We start from the raw sequence: 15353 nt of genomic DNA on the forward strand, positions 1-15353 counted from the left end.
TTCCTGCCCTTCTCTCAGCATGGAGGCAAATCATATTTTATTCAGATTTATCCACATTTTACCTGGGTTGCTGCCAAAAAGTTTAAAGTAATTTAATATGTAGAGAGATCTTGTAGCGCCTTTGAGACTTACTGAAAGAAAGAAGTTGGCAGCATGAGCTTTCGTAGACTAAAGTCTGCTTCCTCAGATTCATTTGGTGGATGCGTAAGTGGTTTAGGTGCTGGGTCTCACCCTACTGATGTGCTTCTCAACTTGCTTGTATTATTTTATTCAAATATACAACACAGCGATAGCTTTATTTGACCAACCAAAATGCACAAAATACATGTGCTCCTTCTGGCACTGGGAACACTGGGAAAAAAGTCCAGGAGATAAAATTTGAATGATGTTAGCAAGGCAAAAAGAGACTTCTACTGAGATCCAGATGTCTCAGCCACAGCCGCTTTTGTTAGGCAGAGAACATTGAATTGAACATTGAACACCTGCTTGCATAGAACAAACACAGCAACAACACCTTGAGGAAATGCTAGCCTGCCCTGCATGATTCTTAATATCCTTGACTGATGAAGAAGCCAGTGCAGCTTTCAAAGCTTGCATCATGGATATTCTGCATTTTGGTTGGTCAAATATAGTATCACTGTTATGTGGATTGTGGATCTTCTTGTACTTGGAGGCTGCTATACGGCCAACACAGCTACTCACCCTGAATATGCCTTATTTGAGTTTTGCTCCTCAGCCGCTTTGCCTGATTTCCATTTTTGGGGAGAAAGGCAGCAGATTCTAAACAATGGAAAGCTGATAAGGATTGCTTGATGTTTTCTGAGGCCCACATGAGAGCCAGTGTGGCCTGGTGCAAATTCCCCCTGGGCAGAAGCTTAAAATGTAGGACATGTCCTGGGAAAGGAGGGCGTCTGGTCACCCTGAGCTTGGGACTACTGGGTGCAAGCAAGGGTGAAATGTAGGACATGCCCAGGAAAAGAAGGACCTCTCGTCCTGGGTGACGAAATGTCCTAACTGCAAAGGAGGAGGAGGAGACACCACAAAATGTAGGACCTTGAATAAAAGTGGAGGACATTCCAAAGGAAAACTTCAAAACACTCCTACACACTTTGGGGCATGACTTCTCAGTCATGCTCTAAAGGGAGGACCTTTTGGCATTCCTCCTGGAGAGAAGGCTGAAATGGAGGGTGCGTCCTGGAAAAGGAGGACGGAGTCTGCTCACCCTGTTCTTAGTCCTGCCCCAAAGGGAGGACGTTTGGGCATCATCCCTCCTGGGAACAGAAGACCGAAAAGGAGAGGCAGGTTTTGCGAGGAGGAGGAGGAGGAGGACATGTCCGGGAAATGTAGGACCTGCCTGCGGACACCCGGAGTGTGGACTCTGGCCCGAAAGAAGCCCTGGTGCTGGTGCTACTGGTCCTGGAGCTGGAGGAGGAGGCTCTGGGGAGAGACCCTCCTGTGGGCATCCTGAGGGCAAGTCCTGGCTCCAAAGAAGCCTTGGTTCTGCTGCAGGAGAAGAAGGAGGAGGCTGGGCGGGGCGGGGGGGGTTCCCCTGTGTGTCTGTGTTGTGTATGTGCATGTGATGTGTGTCTATATGCATGTGTGTGTTGTGTATGTGTGTGTGTTGCGTGTGTGTTGTGTGTATATATGCATGTGTGTATTGTGTTGTGTATATGTCTGTGATGTGTGTGTGTTTTGTGTGTATATATATATATATGAGTGTGTGTTGTGTTGTGTGTGTGTGTGTGTGTCGTGGCCCCATCGCTCTCCTTCTGCCTTTGCAGCACCGCACGAGGGCGCGCCTCCTTTAAGAGGCTCCGCTGGACGCCAGGAGGAGGCTGCGGCAGAGAGCGAGAGAGCCAGAGAGCGGGGCTGCTTCCTCCTCCTCTTCGTCCGTAGCAGCCATCATCGGCAGCAGCATCGTCGCGGTTCCATGGGAGGGAGGCTGCCGGGCATGAGGCGCTGCCGCTGAGCCGGGGCCGAGGGGGCGATGCTGGCGTCGGCGGTGGCGCTGGTGCCGGGGCTGCTGTGGCTGGCGCTGGGCCTCCCCTGCTGCCTCCCGGCAGCCCTGGCTCCCCCGGCGCCGGCTGCTTGCTCTCGGGAGGCAGGGGCTCCGCCGCGGTGGCTGTGCCGCTCTCCCTGGCGAGGCCTCTGGGCGCACCTGCTGGGGCCGGCAAGGAGGAGCAGCCCGGGGCTCCTGCTCAGCCGCCTCCTGCTGCTGCCTCCCGGGGACGGGGCTGAGGCCGGGGGCCGGTTCCGGAGGGGGCGCCCAAGGGGCTGGTGCCTGGAGCCCCTGGCCCGCCTGCCCTTGCCTTCCTGGGGGGAGCCAGGCTGCCCTCTGCGCTGCCGGGTGTCGGGGGCGCTGGGCAGGGGCCCCTGGGGGCCTGGGGAGGTGGCGCTGCCCTCGGGGCCCCTCTGCCTCAGGGCCGGGCACCCCCTTCGCCTGGGGCTGCTGTGCCAGGGCTGCCGGGGGCAGGAGAGCCTCCTCCGGTGGAGCCTGGGCCTGGCCTCTTCGGCAGAGGAGCTGGAGCGGCAGTGGAGGACGGAGAGCGGCCGCGGGTCCCAGGGCCAGGAGGAGGAAGGGCAGCTGAGGAGGAGGAAGAGGAAGCGGAGGAGGAGGAAGCGGAGGAGGAAGAGGAACGTCAACGCCAGCCCTCAGTTCCAGATGCCCACCTACCAGGCCTCGGTGCCCGAGAACCGTCCGGCGGGGACCCCGGTGGTCCTGCTGAGGGCTGTGGACCCGGACGAGGGGGAGTGGGGCCGCTTGGACTACGCCATGGATGCCCTCTTCGACAGCCGCTCCAACGCCTTCTTCGCCATCGACCCCCGGACCGGGGCCGTGTCGACGGCAGAGGAGCTGGACCGGGAGACCAAGAGCACCCACGTCTTCCGGGTGACAGCCACGGACCACGGCTCCCCGCGGCGCACGGCCATGGCCACCCTCTCCGTCACGGTGAGCGACGCCAACGACCACGACCCGGTCTTTGAGCAGCAGGAGTACAAGGAGAGCATGCGGGAGAACCTGGAGGTCGGCTACGAGGTGCTGACGGTGCGGGCCACGGACGGGGACGCCAGCCCCAACGCCAACATCCTTTACCACATCCTGAACGGCAACGGGGCCAACAAGATCTTCGAGATCGACCCCAAGTCCGGCGTCATCCGCACCAATGGCCTGGTGGACCGGGAAGCCGTGGAGTCCTACCAGCTGATAGTGGAAGCCAATGACCAAGGCAAAGACCCCGGCCCGCGCAGCACCACAGCCACCATCCACATCGCCGTGGAGGACGACAACGACAACTCGCCCCAGTTCAGCGAGAAACGCTACGTGGTGCAGGTCCCTGAGAATGTGGCCTCCAACACCCACATCCTAAGGGTCAACGCGACAGACCGGGACAAAGGCAGCAATGCCCTGGTGCATTACAGCATCATGAGCGGTAACACCCGGGGGCAGTTCTACATTGATGCCCAGACGGGCAACATTGATGTGGTCAGCCAGCTTGACTATGAGATGAATAAGGAGTACACCCTGCGCATTCGGGCCCAGGATGGAGGAAGGCCCCCTCTTTCTAACATCAGTGGGCTGGTGACCATCCAGGTCCTGGATGTAAACGACAACGCCCCCATCTTTGTCAGCACCCCTTTCCAGTCCACGGTGCTGGAGAACGTGCCGGTGGGCTACTCTGTCATCCACATCCAAGCCATCGATGCAGATTCTGGGGAGAATGCTCGGCTGGAGTATGCCCTGGTTGACATTAGCCCCGATTTCCCCTTTTCTGTCAATAACAACACTGGCTGGATTGTGGTGGCTTTTGAGTTGGACCGAGAGACTGTGGACTTCTACAATTTTGGAGTAGAGGCCCGAGACCATGGAAGCCCCCCCATGACCTCTTCGGCCAGTGTCAGCATTACCATTCTGGATGTCAACGACAACAATCCTGAGTTCACTCAAAAGGAATACACCATGCGCCTCAACGAAGATGCTGCTGTGGGCACCAGCGTCCTTACGGTTTCCGCTATTGATCGGGACGTCAACAGTGTCATCACCTACCAGATCACCAATGGGAATACCCGCAATCGCTTTTCAATAACCAGCCAGAGCGGTGGTGGTCTTATTACCCTGGCCCTACCCTTGGATTACAAATTAGAGCGCCAATATCTCCTTACGATTACAGCTTCAGATGGCACTCGGCTTGACACAGCCCAGGTGTTTGTTAATGTGACCGATGCCAACACACATCGGCCGGTGTTCCAGAGCTCCCATTACACTGTTAATATCAATGAGGACAGGCCGGTGGGTACCACAGTAGTGATCATCAGTGCTACCGATGAGGATACGGGGGAGAATGCCCGTATCACTTACTTCATGGAGGACAGTATTCCTCAGTTTAAGATTGATATGGACACTGGTGCTGTTACCACCCAGATGGAACTGGACTATGAGGATCAGGTGTCTTACACATTGGCAATTACTGCCCGGGACAACGGTATCCCACAGAAATCAGACACCACCTACTTGGAAATACTAGTCAATGATGTAAATGACAATGCACCTCAGTTCTTAAGAGATAACTACCAGGGCTCTGTATATGAGGATGTCCCAGCCTTCACTAGTGTCCTGCAGGTTTCTGCCACAGATAGAGACTCTGGGCTGAATGGAAGGGTGTTCTACACCTTTCAGGGTGGGGATGATGGTGATGGAGACTTCATAATTGAATCCACCTCAGGCATTGTTAGGACTTTGCGTAGGCTAGACAGGGAGAATGTCCCATTGTATGAACTTAGGGCATATGCAGTTGATAAGGGTGTGCCAGCCATGAGGACACCTATTGATGTCCATATCACTGTTCTTGATGTCAATGATAACCCCCCAGTCTTTGAACGGGATGAGTTTGATATCTTTGTTGAGGAGAATAGCCCCATTGGTTTAGTGGTGGCCCGGATCACTGCCAGCGACCCAGATGAAGGCACCAATGCTCAGATCATGTACCAGATAGTGGAAGGTAACATCCCTGAGGTCTTCCAACTTGATATCTTCTCAGGAGAACTGACAGCATTGATGGATTTGGATTATGAGGCAAAGTCTGAATATGTCATTGTGGTTCAAGCAACTTCAGCTCCATTGGTAAGCCGGGCTACAGTGCATGTCCGTTTGCGGGATAAGAATGACAACATTCCTATCTTGAAGAACTTTGAGATCATCTTCAACAACTACATCACCAATAGGTCCAGTAGTTTCCCCACTGGTGTGATTGGTAGGATCCCGGCTTATGACCCTGATGTCTCTGATACTCTTACCTATAGTTTTGAGCAAGGCAACGACCTAAAGCTGGTGCTTCTGAACCACAGCACTGGAGAGCTACACCTGAGCAGGGCCTTGGATAACAACAGGCCTTTGGAGGCAATCATGAGAGTTTCTGTGTCAGGTAAGGTGGTGAAGGTATCACTGGGAGTTTGGGTCCAAATGATAATTTGAAGGGCTTTCAAAGCTGCCCAGTCCAACTTCCTCTGTCTTGTTCAAACTCTTTCATCTCAACATGATTAAACTTGAGAGTTGATTTTAAGGAAGGGAGGCTCCTCATGATTGGAAAACTTTCTGTTAATAGAGAGCTAACTCCTAAACAACAGTTATGAATGTTGAACAAAAAGTTTGCCTGCTGTTTAGCTTTAGAAAGCAACTGGCTGATAGCCTACTGTCTGTGGTGGCTGTTGAAATAGTGAGTTGTAATACAGAACTCTATGAAGAACTAATGTAGAATTGAACCAGAATAGGTGGAAATGGCACAACGGTCACATTGAGAGTGGTCTTGTGAATGCTGCTCCAGCCTTTACAGCTGAAACGGCAGGGTTTTCTTCCTTTACCCTTCCACGGCTCCTGCTTTTCCAGCCAAACAATCTTTTTCCTCTCCCTTTCTACTTCCTTTTGAAAAGAATCAACTGGTTGAGACTAATCCCATATAAAACTGACTCTTTGTGTGTGGATTGAATGCATGATAGTTCGATGGCAACATCACACACAGCCTTTAGTGTCTGTCCAGGTCAGTATGGTGGAAGAGATGGAGGGATGACAATGCAGCTGCATTCTGTGCACAACTTTCTGGGTTCTGAAATTATACTCATCAGTGTTTGGAAGGTGGGGGAGAATGGGATGTGATGTTGTCACCTTGGAAGTGGTTAGACTGTGTTGTGAGGCAGCCCTTGGCATCTCCATCTCATGCTCCCACAGTCTGTCACCTGACAAAATAAACTCATGCCACTACAGTATTTTTGTTTTGTTTTTAAGGTATCACTAAACTCCTTGTTTTTGCTGCCGCAGACAAAACAACATATATTTCGAGTTTGTGCCTGAAGTTGGTGTAGCGTGGGAGAAAGCTGTCAGTAGAGTTGAGAACTGATTTGTTTCCGGATAATATATTTGCTTTATTTATCCAGAATGTCTTTTTTTTTAATATACTGCCTGTTTGTTAGGGTGTCTTGTAGTTAAATTAAATGTCACTGACTCATCCAGAGGCTTGCAGGGTATGCAGAGATGCATGTATCAGCTGAGACAGGTCTATGTAATGATCACATAATGCTAAAGCAGAGCTGGGAAATGTGTAGTCCTTCAGATGTTGATAAACTGCAGTTCCCACCAGCTCTAGCCAGAGCCAGTGCTGAGGAATGATGGGAATAGCAGTTTAGCAGTGTCTGAAGGCAACGTATCACACATCCCTTTATTAAAGAGAGTGCCTTCTAATGGAGCCAAGGGCTTGTAGAAGGGCCAGTAATACAATGGTAGCACTGTGGTGAAGGTGGAAAGGCATCAATATTGAAGGCGTCTAAGGATTTGCTTGTGCCTGGCATAATTTTATTTAGCCTTCTAGAATGCTGACATCAGATGACATCAGCTGGTGTCAGAATTGGCTCAAACTGGTAGTCAGAATTGGCTCAAGTAATGTGAAATACTTTGATGATACTAAATCATTTCTGATTTAAGAGAGTGTGAGACAAGTGTTTAGTCCATCAGATCATTGTACCTTACCTAAAGTTAGAATTAAAAAAATTAATTGGCATGTTATTTTAAAATATGTGTTGGAAATGGTTAAAAATAGGTTCCTGAAACCATTTTTTAAAACATTTCCAGCACATATTTTAAAATAATATGCCAATTAAACTTTTTAATTCTAACTTGGGAACACCATGATGGTTAAGGACATGAAAATATAGGAACAACTTGCTGGGTCAGACCTATATAGTCCAGCTTTCTAGATCTGAATGGATGCACAACTTAAGGCCTGGGGTTTTTATTCAGATCATGAAAGGTTTTATCCTTAGAGAACCCATCTTTACTCCTTGGTACAGCTCTTGGTTTGTGGGGCCTTTGGGTAAAGTGTTGTTTGATTGCACCCCTTCTGTGTTAGAGGGCCACCAGGGTGACAGCACTTGTGGAGGTGTTGGTGGACAAGTAGGCTTAGCTACCATTTGATTTCCCACAATGCTTCTGGTACAAGTATTATTCTGTGACATATCCAACAACCTAGTGCATCATTTGAATTGCATGCTAGTTTTTTTTTTTTATAAGAGGTGGGTAAGGAAGCTGTGAATTTTGGATGATGGGTGTTGATGCAAGCTTTGCCTATCCCCCCCACCCCACCCCAACTCCAAATTGGTGATTAGATTACAAGTCATGAGCAAGTAGTGAGTGTGTGTTTGTGGGAGAAGGAATTTTAACAGACTGACCAGAACCTAAAATCTCCACTCTTCCCATGCTGTGCAGTTTATGTTAAATTTTGGGAATTGGGTTGCTGTGTTGACTCACTTGTGTCAAGCCTCTCACTCTGTGCTGAACCAAATTCAAGTTGGATATATTCCTTTCCCTAAAATTAGACCTGCTAGCATGATAGCATGCATCTCTCTCTTGCTCAAAGGAGAGGCCCTAGTCTTGTTTTTTTCACAGAAATTGCAGGCTTGGAGAAGATAAGCTTAGCCTCTATAGGTGGTCGTTTCCTCTAGGCAAAGTCAGGTGAGGTGTGGGGTTTCTGTGGGATGTGCTCCATAGCTGAAACAAATTATTTTGTCTCTAGATTTGTGAATCTGGCAGCGTTCCTTTTCCCCTTAGAGCAAGCTCTATCAGAGACAAGAAGAAGACTTGGGGTGGAAATTGAAAGTATCTTAGCCTTGCTTCTCTTGGAGTTCCTTGGAAGAACCAAACTTGGCTTAGCCCTGACCTCCTCCTTCAGAAATGTAGCTAGTTGTTACTTGCCTACTAATTATTATAACACTCTTGGGTCCTTGCAGCAGCACCTGTTCTACAAGGTTTTTGGTAGGAGTTAAAGAGTTGAGTTTATGATTCAAGTTCTGCTTATGATGCAGTTGGCATTTACCTTCAGGGGGAGATAATGACAGATAGTTACAGCACATGCAACTTGAGGTGAAGCCTGCCAACTGCCAGTGGTAGTCTTAACTATGTTACCTTATCAGGGATATGGGATGGGTGACATACATGGTAGAAGTGGGATTAGGTAGCAGATGTATCAGAGAGCTGTGTGTTTACTTGGCAGGGGCACTGGAGATCATGCCATCCAGGACTCTATAATGGATAGTGCATGCTTTACTTCACCATCTCAGATGTGTTATTACTCCATCCACTTAAAAGAAAGCTAATATGGGAACAACAACACCACCTTAGATCAAAGCGATTTCATGACTTCCAGATCTAGACAGATAATTTTGTTGCTTAACTGTTGTGAAAGCAGTTTTATTTTCATTGTGTTGAATGAGTCTGTTTTCTTACAACTAAAAAGCATTGACTCTTGCTCTGCTTTTGGTGGCAGAAAAAACACCACTCACTTCAGTGTAATTTGTGACACTGTGGTCCAATACACACTGAAAAAATAATCCAGTTTGACACCACTTTACCTGCCCTGGCTCAGTGCTAGGGAATCCTGGGAATTGTAGTTTATTGTGGCACCAGAGCTCTCTGACAGAGAAGGTTAAAATTCTCACAAAACTACAGTTCCCACAATTCCCTAGCATTGAGCCAAGATAGTTAAAGCCATATCAAACTGGATTATTTCTGCAGTGTGGGTGGGACCTGTGAAATCTATGTCACTTCACCATCTTTTCTGTAAGCTAAATTATTCAAGTATTGGCACAGTAATAAGTAAAAAGGTAAAAGTGTTCAAGGTTTTAAAATAGTGTAACTTTAAAAAAAATAACATTGCTACATCCTCATTATTCTCAAATGCAGTGTTACCTGTACACTGGGACTTTGTTATCCGCTGGGGTTCTGTTCCAGGATCCCCCGTGGATAACAAATCCATGGATGCTCAAGTCTCATTAAATATAATGGCAGAGCAAAATGGTGTTCCTTATAGAAAATGGAAAATCAAGGTTTGCTAATTGGAATTTATACTTTTGAATATTTTCAAGCCGTGGATGCTTGAATCCACGGATAAAAAATCCGTGGATAAGGAGCGCCAACTGTAATATTTCCAGCTCTGCTCTAGTTATATTATTTGACTTACTGTACATATCTTCCTTCAGGATGTGAATCATGTGACCCTCCAGATACTGATGAACTGCAGCTCCCAGCATTCCTCACCATCAGCTGTACTAGTTAGGACTTGCAATCCAACAACATCTGGAGGGCTACATAATTTCCTACTATGATATATGGTATCCAGACTCCAGAGTGGGAGTAGTATAGTCTGCTAAAGCCAATCCAAAATGATGGTCTGTCTTGGGAAACAAATAATCCAATTATCTATTCAACATAGTGTGTCTCCTCCATATAAACCAGAATTCCTCAACCTAGCACCCTCCAGATGTATTAGAATATGTTTCACCTAGGCAGCAAAGCCATTGGATGGATGAGGAAAAATGAAGTTTTAGTTTAATGAATCTGAAGGGTGCTAGATTTGTAAAGGCTGATATAGACACCTAATGTAGTAAAGCTCTTGACATTGGACCCCCAGTGAAGTATATTGTCTCTGGTTCTGGTTTTGGAGGGAGGTGGCTTTTGCATGCCCAGTTTGTATTTGAAGAACTAGAAGCTGTATAGTGCAGTTTATCTTTTTAGCCTTTGTCTTATAAAGACCGTAGGTATGCCCCCTCTGCCACATTCTGCTCACAGATATAGCAGTCACAATCTAAACAATCACAAACAAAGCCTGCAGAAGCAAAGAGACTGGAAGTGTATTTGGTGGGGACAGAAACTCTTTGTCCCAGGCACCCCGGTACATGTTATCCTGCTTATTTATGCCGCCCTCTGTAGCAAGGGAGCCGGTGGCAGGTCTGCCTGCCGGAGACCAATTTGGAGATGATCAAGAGCAGCTGTCCCTGAGTTTCAGCAATTAAACTCTCAGCATGGTGGCTAAAGATTGCACCTGCTCTGTAGGGATAGAAAGACAGGGACTGGGGAATACTGCACAGTGGAGGGAGCGGAGTGTTGATAATACCCACGGCCCCTGGCTGTCATCAGAGCCCCGCTGAGTGGTATTCCTGACTTTGATGCATGGGGAACCCAGGCCTCTGGCATTATTGGAAATTGCTGCAGCTGGCACTCCAAAGCTGGTGACCTGGAGCTGAGGGTGGGTATTTTTTGGTTCTGCTCCTCTGTGGTATGACCAGTGAAAACCAAGAAAATACATGTCTGGCTGTAGGTAACTCCTGCAGCCTCAACTGAAGTGACACTTCAAAAGGCTGTGTAGCAGCTTAGAGTGTCAGGGCCTGTGTGGCTGGGAGGCCAACCACCAGTGCCTGCAAAATGCATGTGATGCTACTGTGACATCCTTCTTGTTATGTAAAGAAGAACTGCTTTCAAAAGAGGTGACTGGATGGTCCTTGTGGTCTCTTCCAACTCTATGGAGTTTATCACATGGAGGTGGAAACTAGATTTAAAGTGAAATGTTTTTCATGTTAAGGTCACGTGGCATTCGGGGCTAACCCAAACAGAAAGTAGACCCCCCCCCAAATGTGGGTGGTTTTTTCCAGACGATGTTTGGGTGAAAGAGAAATAATGTGAAAATAGTCTGAACGGAAAGTCGCCAAAGCCCACTCATTTTTACTTTCAGGAACTTCGGAAAGTAAAAAGGAGTGGGGTTTGGCGACTTTCTGTTCAGGTTAATGTCACATTATTTCTCCTTTACACAAACATGTCTGGGTTTTTTCTAGACTTTTAAATCCCATTTCTGCATGGGATTTAAGCAATTTGCCTCTGTGTGATAAACACCTATAATTCTATGACTGGAAACATAGAATGGGACAAAGATCCCATTTCGCTATAACTATTACACTCAGTGCTTATGCACCCATTTGCATGACTTTAAAAGAATGAGAGGACAGGTCCTTGCCCCAATGGGACCTACCTTATTGTAATCATTACAGTTCAGAGAACACAGAGGAATCAACATAAGAAAAATAAGGAGGACTGAAGACAAGAATGAAAAGAGGAAGAATAAGCTATTGCTGTAGTTACATGTACTGAAACCTCTTACTTATAGTCCATTTGCTCACCGTGAATCCTGGCAGGCCACATGCATGTGTTTTTCTTCCAGAACTGGCAATAACAGAGCATCATTTCTTGTTTCAGTTGTAACCTCTTTTTGTCAGGAGGTTGGAGAGGCAGTGATGGGTTCTGGGACATCGTGAGGAGTGAAGGAAACAAAGTTATGACATTTGGGGCAGTTTTACCAGGTTTGGGGCTATTTTGAGATTTAAAAATCCCCCAAATTTTAATTTCTTTTGAAGAAATTCATGTGTATGTGTAAAAATGGGGTTGGGGTCCCCATTCAGCCCATGGGCTGTACATTCATCACCCTTATAGGGCAGTGTGGGTAGCAAAGAGTTGTGCCAGAGGCTTCATGAAAAGTGATATCAAAAGAATATCTCTCACTCAGGTAGAGCTGAAATGTTGTATTTTAAAATACTTGAAGGTATTGTATACAAAAATAGTTGATAATAAATTATAATAAGATCAAAGTTGTTGCTTTGGGGAAAAGTCAAGTAAACATACTTGATACCCACCATGCAAGCAAAACGAGTCAAAATCTTAAAATACCTAAGAGTATTTTCTGAGCAATGTCTCAAGTTATGACAGCAAAACCAACAGTGGTAAGTTGGGAACCCTATGCTTTTTTCCCACAAGGGAATAGAGAGGCACATAAAGGCCCTTATTGGGAAGATAGTGCCCCAACCATTCACTTGGGTGCAAGTCTTCAGGCTTGGTGATTGTAATTCAGCAATATAGGAGAGACAGTTCAAATTTATTTTTAAACAACCTTTTTGAATCTCTCTCTCTGGATAACTGCTGCAATGCTGAGCATAGAATGCAGCTTCCCCTCTTTTAAATAAAGTAATTTCTTCATGCTAGTTTAAAGTAGTTGTGTTTGGATGTGGTTCAGTATTACGAGAATGAGAAACAGTGAGTTTCGTGTGGAGAGATGGCTGGTAGTTTGCATGTCAATTGAGCAGCAAATCTTATTGTAGATTTAGGCCTGGCGTTTAAAGAAGCAAGCCAAACTACTGCAATAATTTTGGTTATTGAGTTCAGCACCTTGGAAAGATACGTTAAAATACCAATTAAAACCCTGAGTGGTTTTAGTGCAAGCCACTGCCATGGAAGGTGCCAGCTGCTGGCACTGGTGTGACTTCTGCATGGCTATGAGAATACTGGAAGATTCCAATTCCATTTTAAAATAATCACAGTTCAGCACATTGTCTGAAATGAAAACTTAAGTATGGCTGTTAAAAACAAACCTGAGAAACGACTTCTTAACAAATTGTCTTGTTTTGATTGCTCATTATAGGGTGCAATTATTGAGTTTGACACCATTTTGCCATGGCTCCATCCTATGGAATTCTGGGATTTCTAGTTTTGTGAGGCACCACCATTCTGTGACAGAGAAGGCTAAAGACCTTGTAAAACTACAAATCCCAGGATTCCATAGGATGGAGCTACATCACTTAAAGTGGTGTCAAACTGCCTTCTTTCTACAGTGTAGATGCACCCTGGTTAAGATTACCATATATACTCAACTATAAGTTGACCTTATGTATAAGTCAAGAGCAGGTTTTAGGGCAAAAATTATGGATTTTGATATAACCCGTGTATAAGTCTAGGGTGAAATTTAGAAGCATGTAACAAAGAATGTAAAGGAAGAAGGAAAGGAAGATGATGTCAAAGCACACTGCTATTTTCTGACTCAGGCATTCAAAAAGGCCAGAAGTAGCACTGCAGAGGGAAGAGTAGAGGGGTTTGGTGTGTCTTTTAGGTTCTCCTGGAAAGGACTAAGCTCTTACCTTTCACCACTCTACTAAGAAAAGGGGATGATTCCTTTTTAAATAAGACTTAAATTACATTGGATAAGTCAACCTAGGTTTTTTAGATCTATTTTTGACTAAAATTTCTAGACTTATACATGAGTTTATACAGTAACAACATTTTCTCCAAGTTTGAATATGATGACAAGGTGCAGTTAGTCTGGAAGCAGAAATGTGTATTCTTGACACTTGCTATATAGTTCATTCTTTTAAAACTAAAATATTTTTTAGCCATTACAGCCAAATGAAGCTTTTGCATCAGATGCTGGAAAATTGCTACCTGTCAAAATACTGGTAGAAGTAGCCTAGATAATACAACTGCGCAATGAGACATGCACTGCTGCTTTCTGAACCTGGCCTTGTAGCAAACCTACTCAAAGCAATGGATTGCAGACCTACCAAAAAAATTAATTATATTAATTAAACTTAAGGTATATGACAAATATTCTCTAACATAGGGCATCTGTGAAGTTTTAGTACACTTCTCCCAGTGGTTTTGGCTGTTTAAGACTCATAACATTATTTATCAGCGCTTGCTTTTTACAGCTAGAGAAGGGCATTTATTGAAATACATTTCCAGGCAATGTCAACAGCATGTGTAGATGCAGATATAAGGATATGCCATTAATATAACATGTTTGTGGTCAAAATACAATACAACCTTGTTCATTGTATTTAATGCTGCCTATTTATATAAGGTCCCTAGGCAAAAACTCCTAAGTAGTCTGATCATAGAAAAAGAGAGTTGGAAGAGACCACAAGGGCCCTGTTTGCAGGAACTCTCAATCAAAGCATACCCAACAGATGGCCATCCAGCCTCTGTTTAAAGACATCTAAGGAAGGAGACTCCACTCCACTCCACTCCACTCTAATTAGTAGAAATGTTTGGCTGTCTGACTTGAGAAGCTATGTCCTAGTCGATTTACACAAACATGTATCTTATATACTGCGATTGAAATGTGTGCAGTACAACAGTATTTGAAAATATCAACAAGAGATATGCCACAAAAATTTAAAGGATTTCAGGTACCACTTTTTGTGGTACTTGAACTGTATATATTTTTATAGTTGTACATGTAGTGCCTGCATATATACTTTTTGAGGGAGCTGAGATTAAAGTAGTGACTGCAAGGAACTGCTGAATAAAGATCCTGGGGTTGGGTTGGGGAGCATATAAGTGGACACTAAGCCCTCATTCAATTGTTAGTCTCTAATACAGTAAATCCATTTAATCAATGGGAACTTTCTGAATGAATGCTTATGCCAGTTCAATTGATTCAGGGGCTCAACTCTAGATGGGCCTAATTGGTTTTGCTGTTGTTGTTTTTTTTAGCAAGTGCATTCTAGCACTGGAATGCTGAAATGAACTCACATTGTAAACTAAACTGAACTTGCTTATAAAATATTTATTTATCTAAACATTTTTCTCTCAGCTCTCTAGCTAAAAGAAAAATATCCAAGTGGGCAAAACAGAATACATAGTCAGTACAGTGGATGAGAGATATGGTGGCTTAGTGGTTAAGATGCCAGTTCTGATGATTGTAAGGTCAGAAAGTTGGCAGTTCAAGGTCCAAGTGCCGGTGATGGGGTGAGCTCCCATCACTAGTCCCAGCTTCTGCCAACCTAGCAGTTTGAAAGCATATAAGTGCAAGTAGATAAATAGGTATCACTTCAGTGGGAAGGTAACAGCATTCGGTGCAGTCATGCTGGTCCCATGACCATCAGGGTCATCTTTGGACACTGGCTCTTTGGCTTAGTCACGTAAATGAGCACTCCTCCTTACAGGGGATCCAGTGTGGGTTGAATATTGGAATATGACTCCTGGAGACCAGGGTTCAAATCCACGCTCAGCCTTGGAAAGTGGTTGACCTTGGGCAAGTCATACACTCTCAGCCCAAGAGGAAGTCAGTGAAATGCCTCTGAATAAATCTTGCCAAGAAAACACTAGGATGCAGTTGCTTTAAGTCAGAGCCAACTTGAAGGCACATAAAAACAATTACAACAGCCAATAAAACAAAACAAAAAAATAAAAGCATATGCATGCACACACATGCAGA

At 45.6% G+C, this 15353-nt stretch overlaps 1 protein-coding gene across 1 annotated transcript in view; it reads left to right on the forward strand.

The window, feature by feature from the left end:
* The first annotated feature begins 1987 nt into the window (after nucleotides 1–1987).
* CELSR2 (cadherin EGF LAG seven-pass G-type receptor 2) overlaps nucleotides 1988–15353 on the forward strand; it is a 132018-nt gene continuing 118652 nt past the window's right edge. The window contains exon 1 of the mRNA XM_089518291.1: nucleotides 1988–5420. Coding sequence (XP_089374417.1) covers nucleotides 1988–5420 — 3433 coding nt within the window. The remainder of the gene's footprint in view (nucleotides 5421–15353) is intronic.

Source organism: Sceloporus occidentalis, unplaced genomic scaffold (assembly GCF_023333645.1).
Source record: "Sceloporus occidentalis isolate IW3139 unplaced genomic scaffold, rSceOcc1.0.p SCAF_3, whole genome shotgun sequence".
NCBI lineage: Eukaryota > Metazoa > Chordata > Lepidosauria > Squamata > Phrynosomatidae > Sceloporus > Sceloporus occidentalis.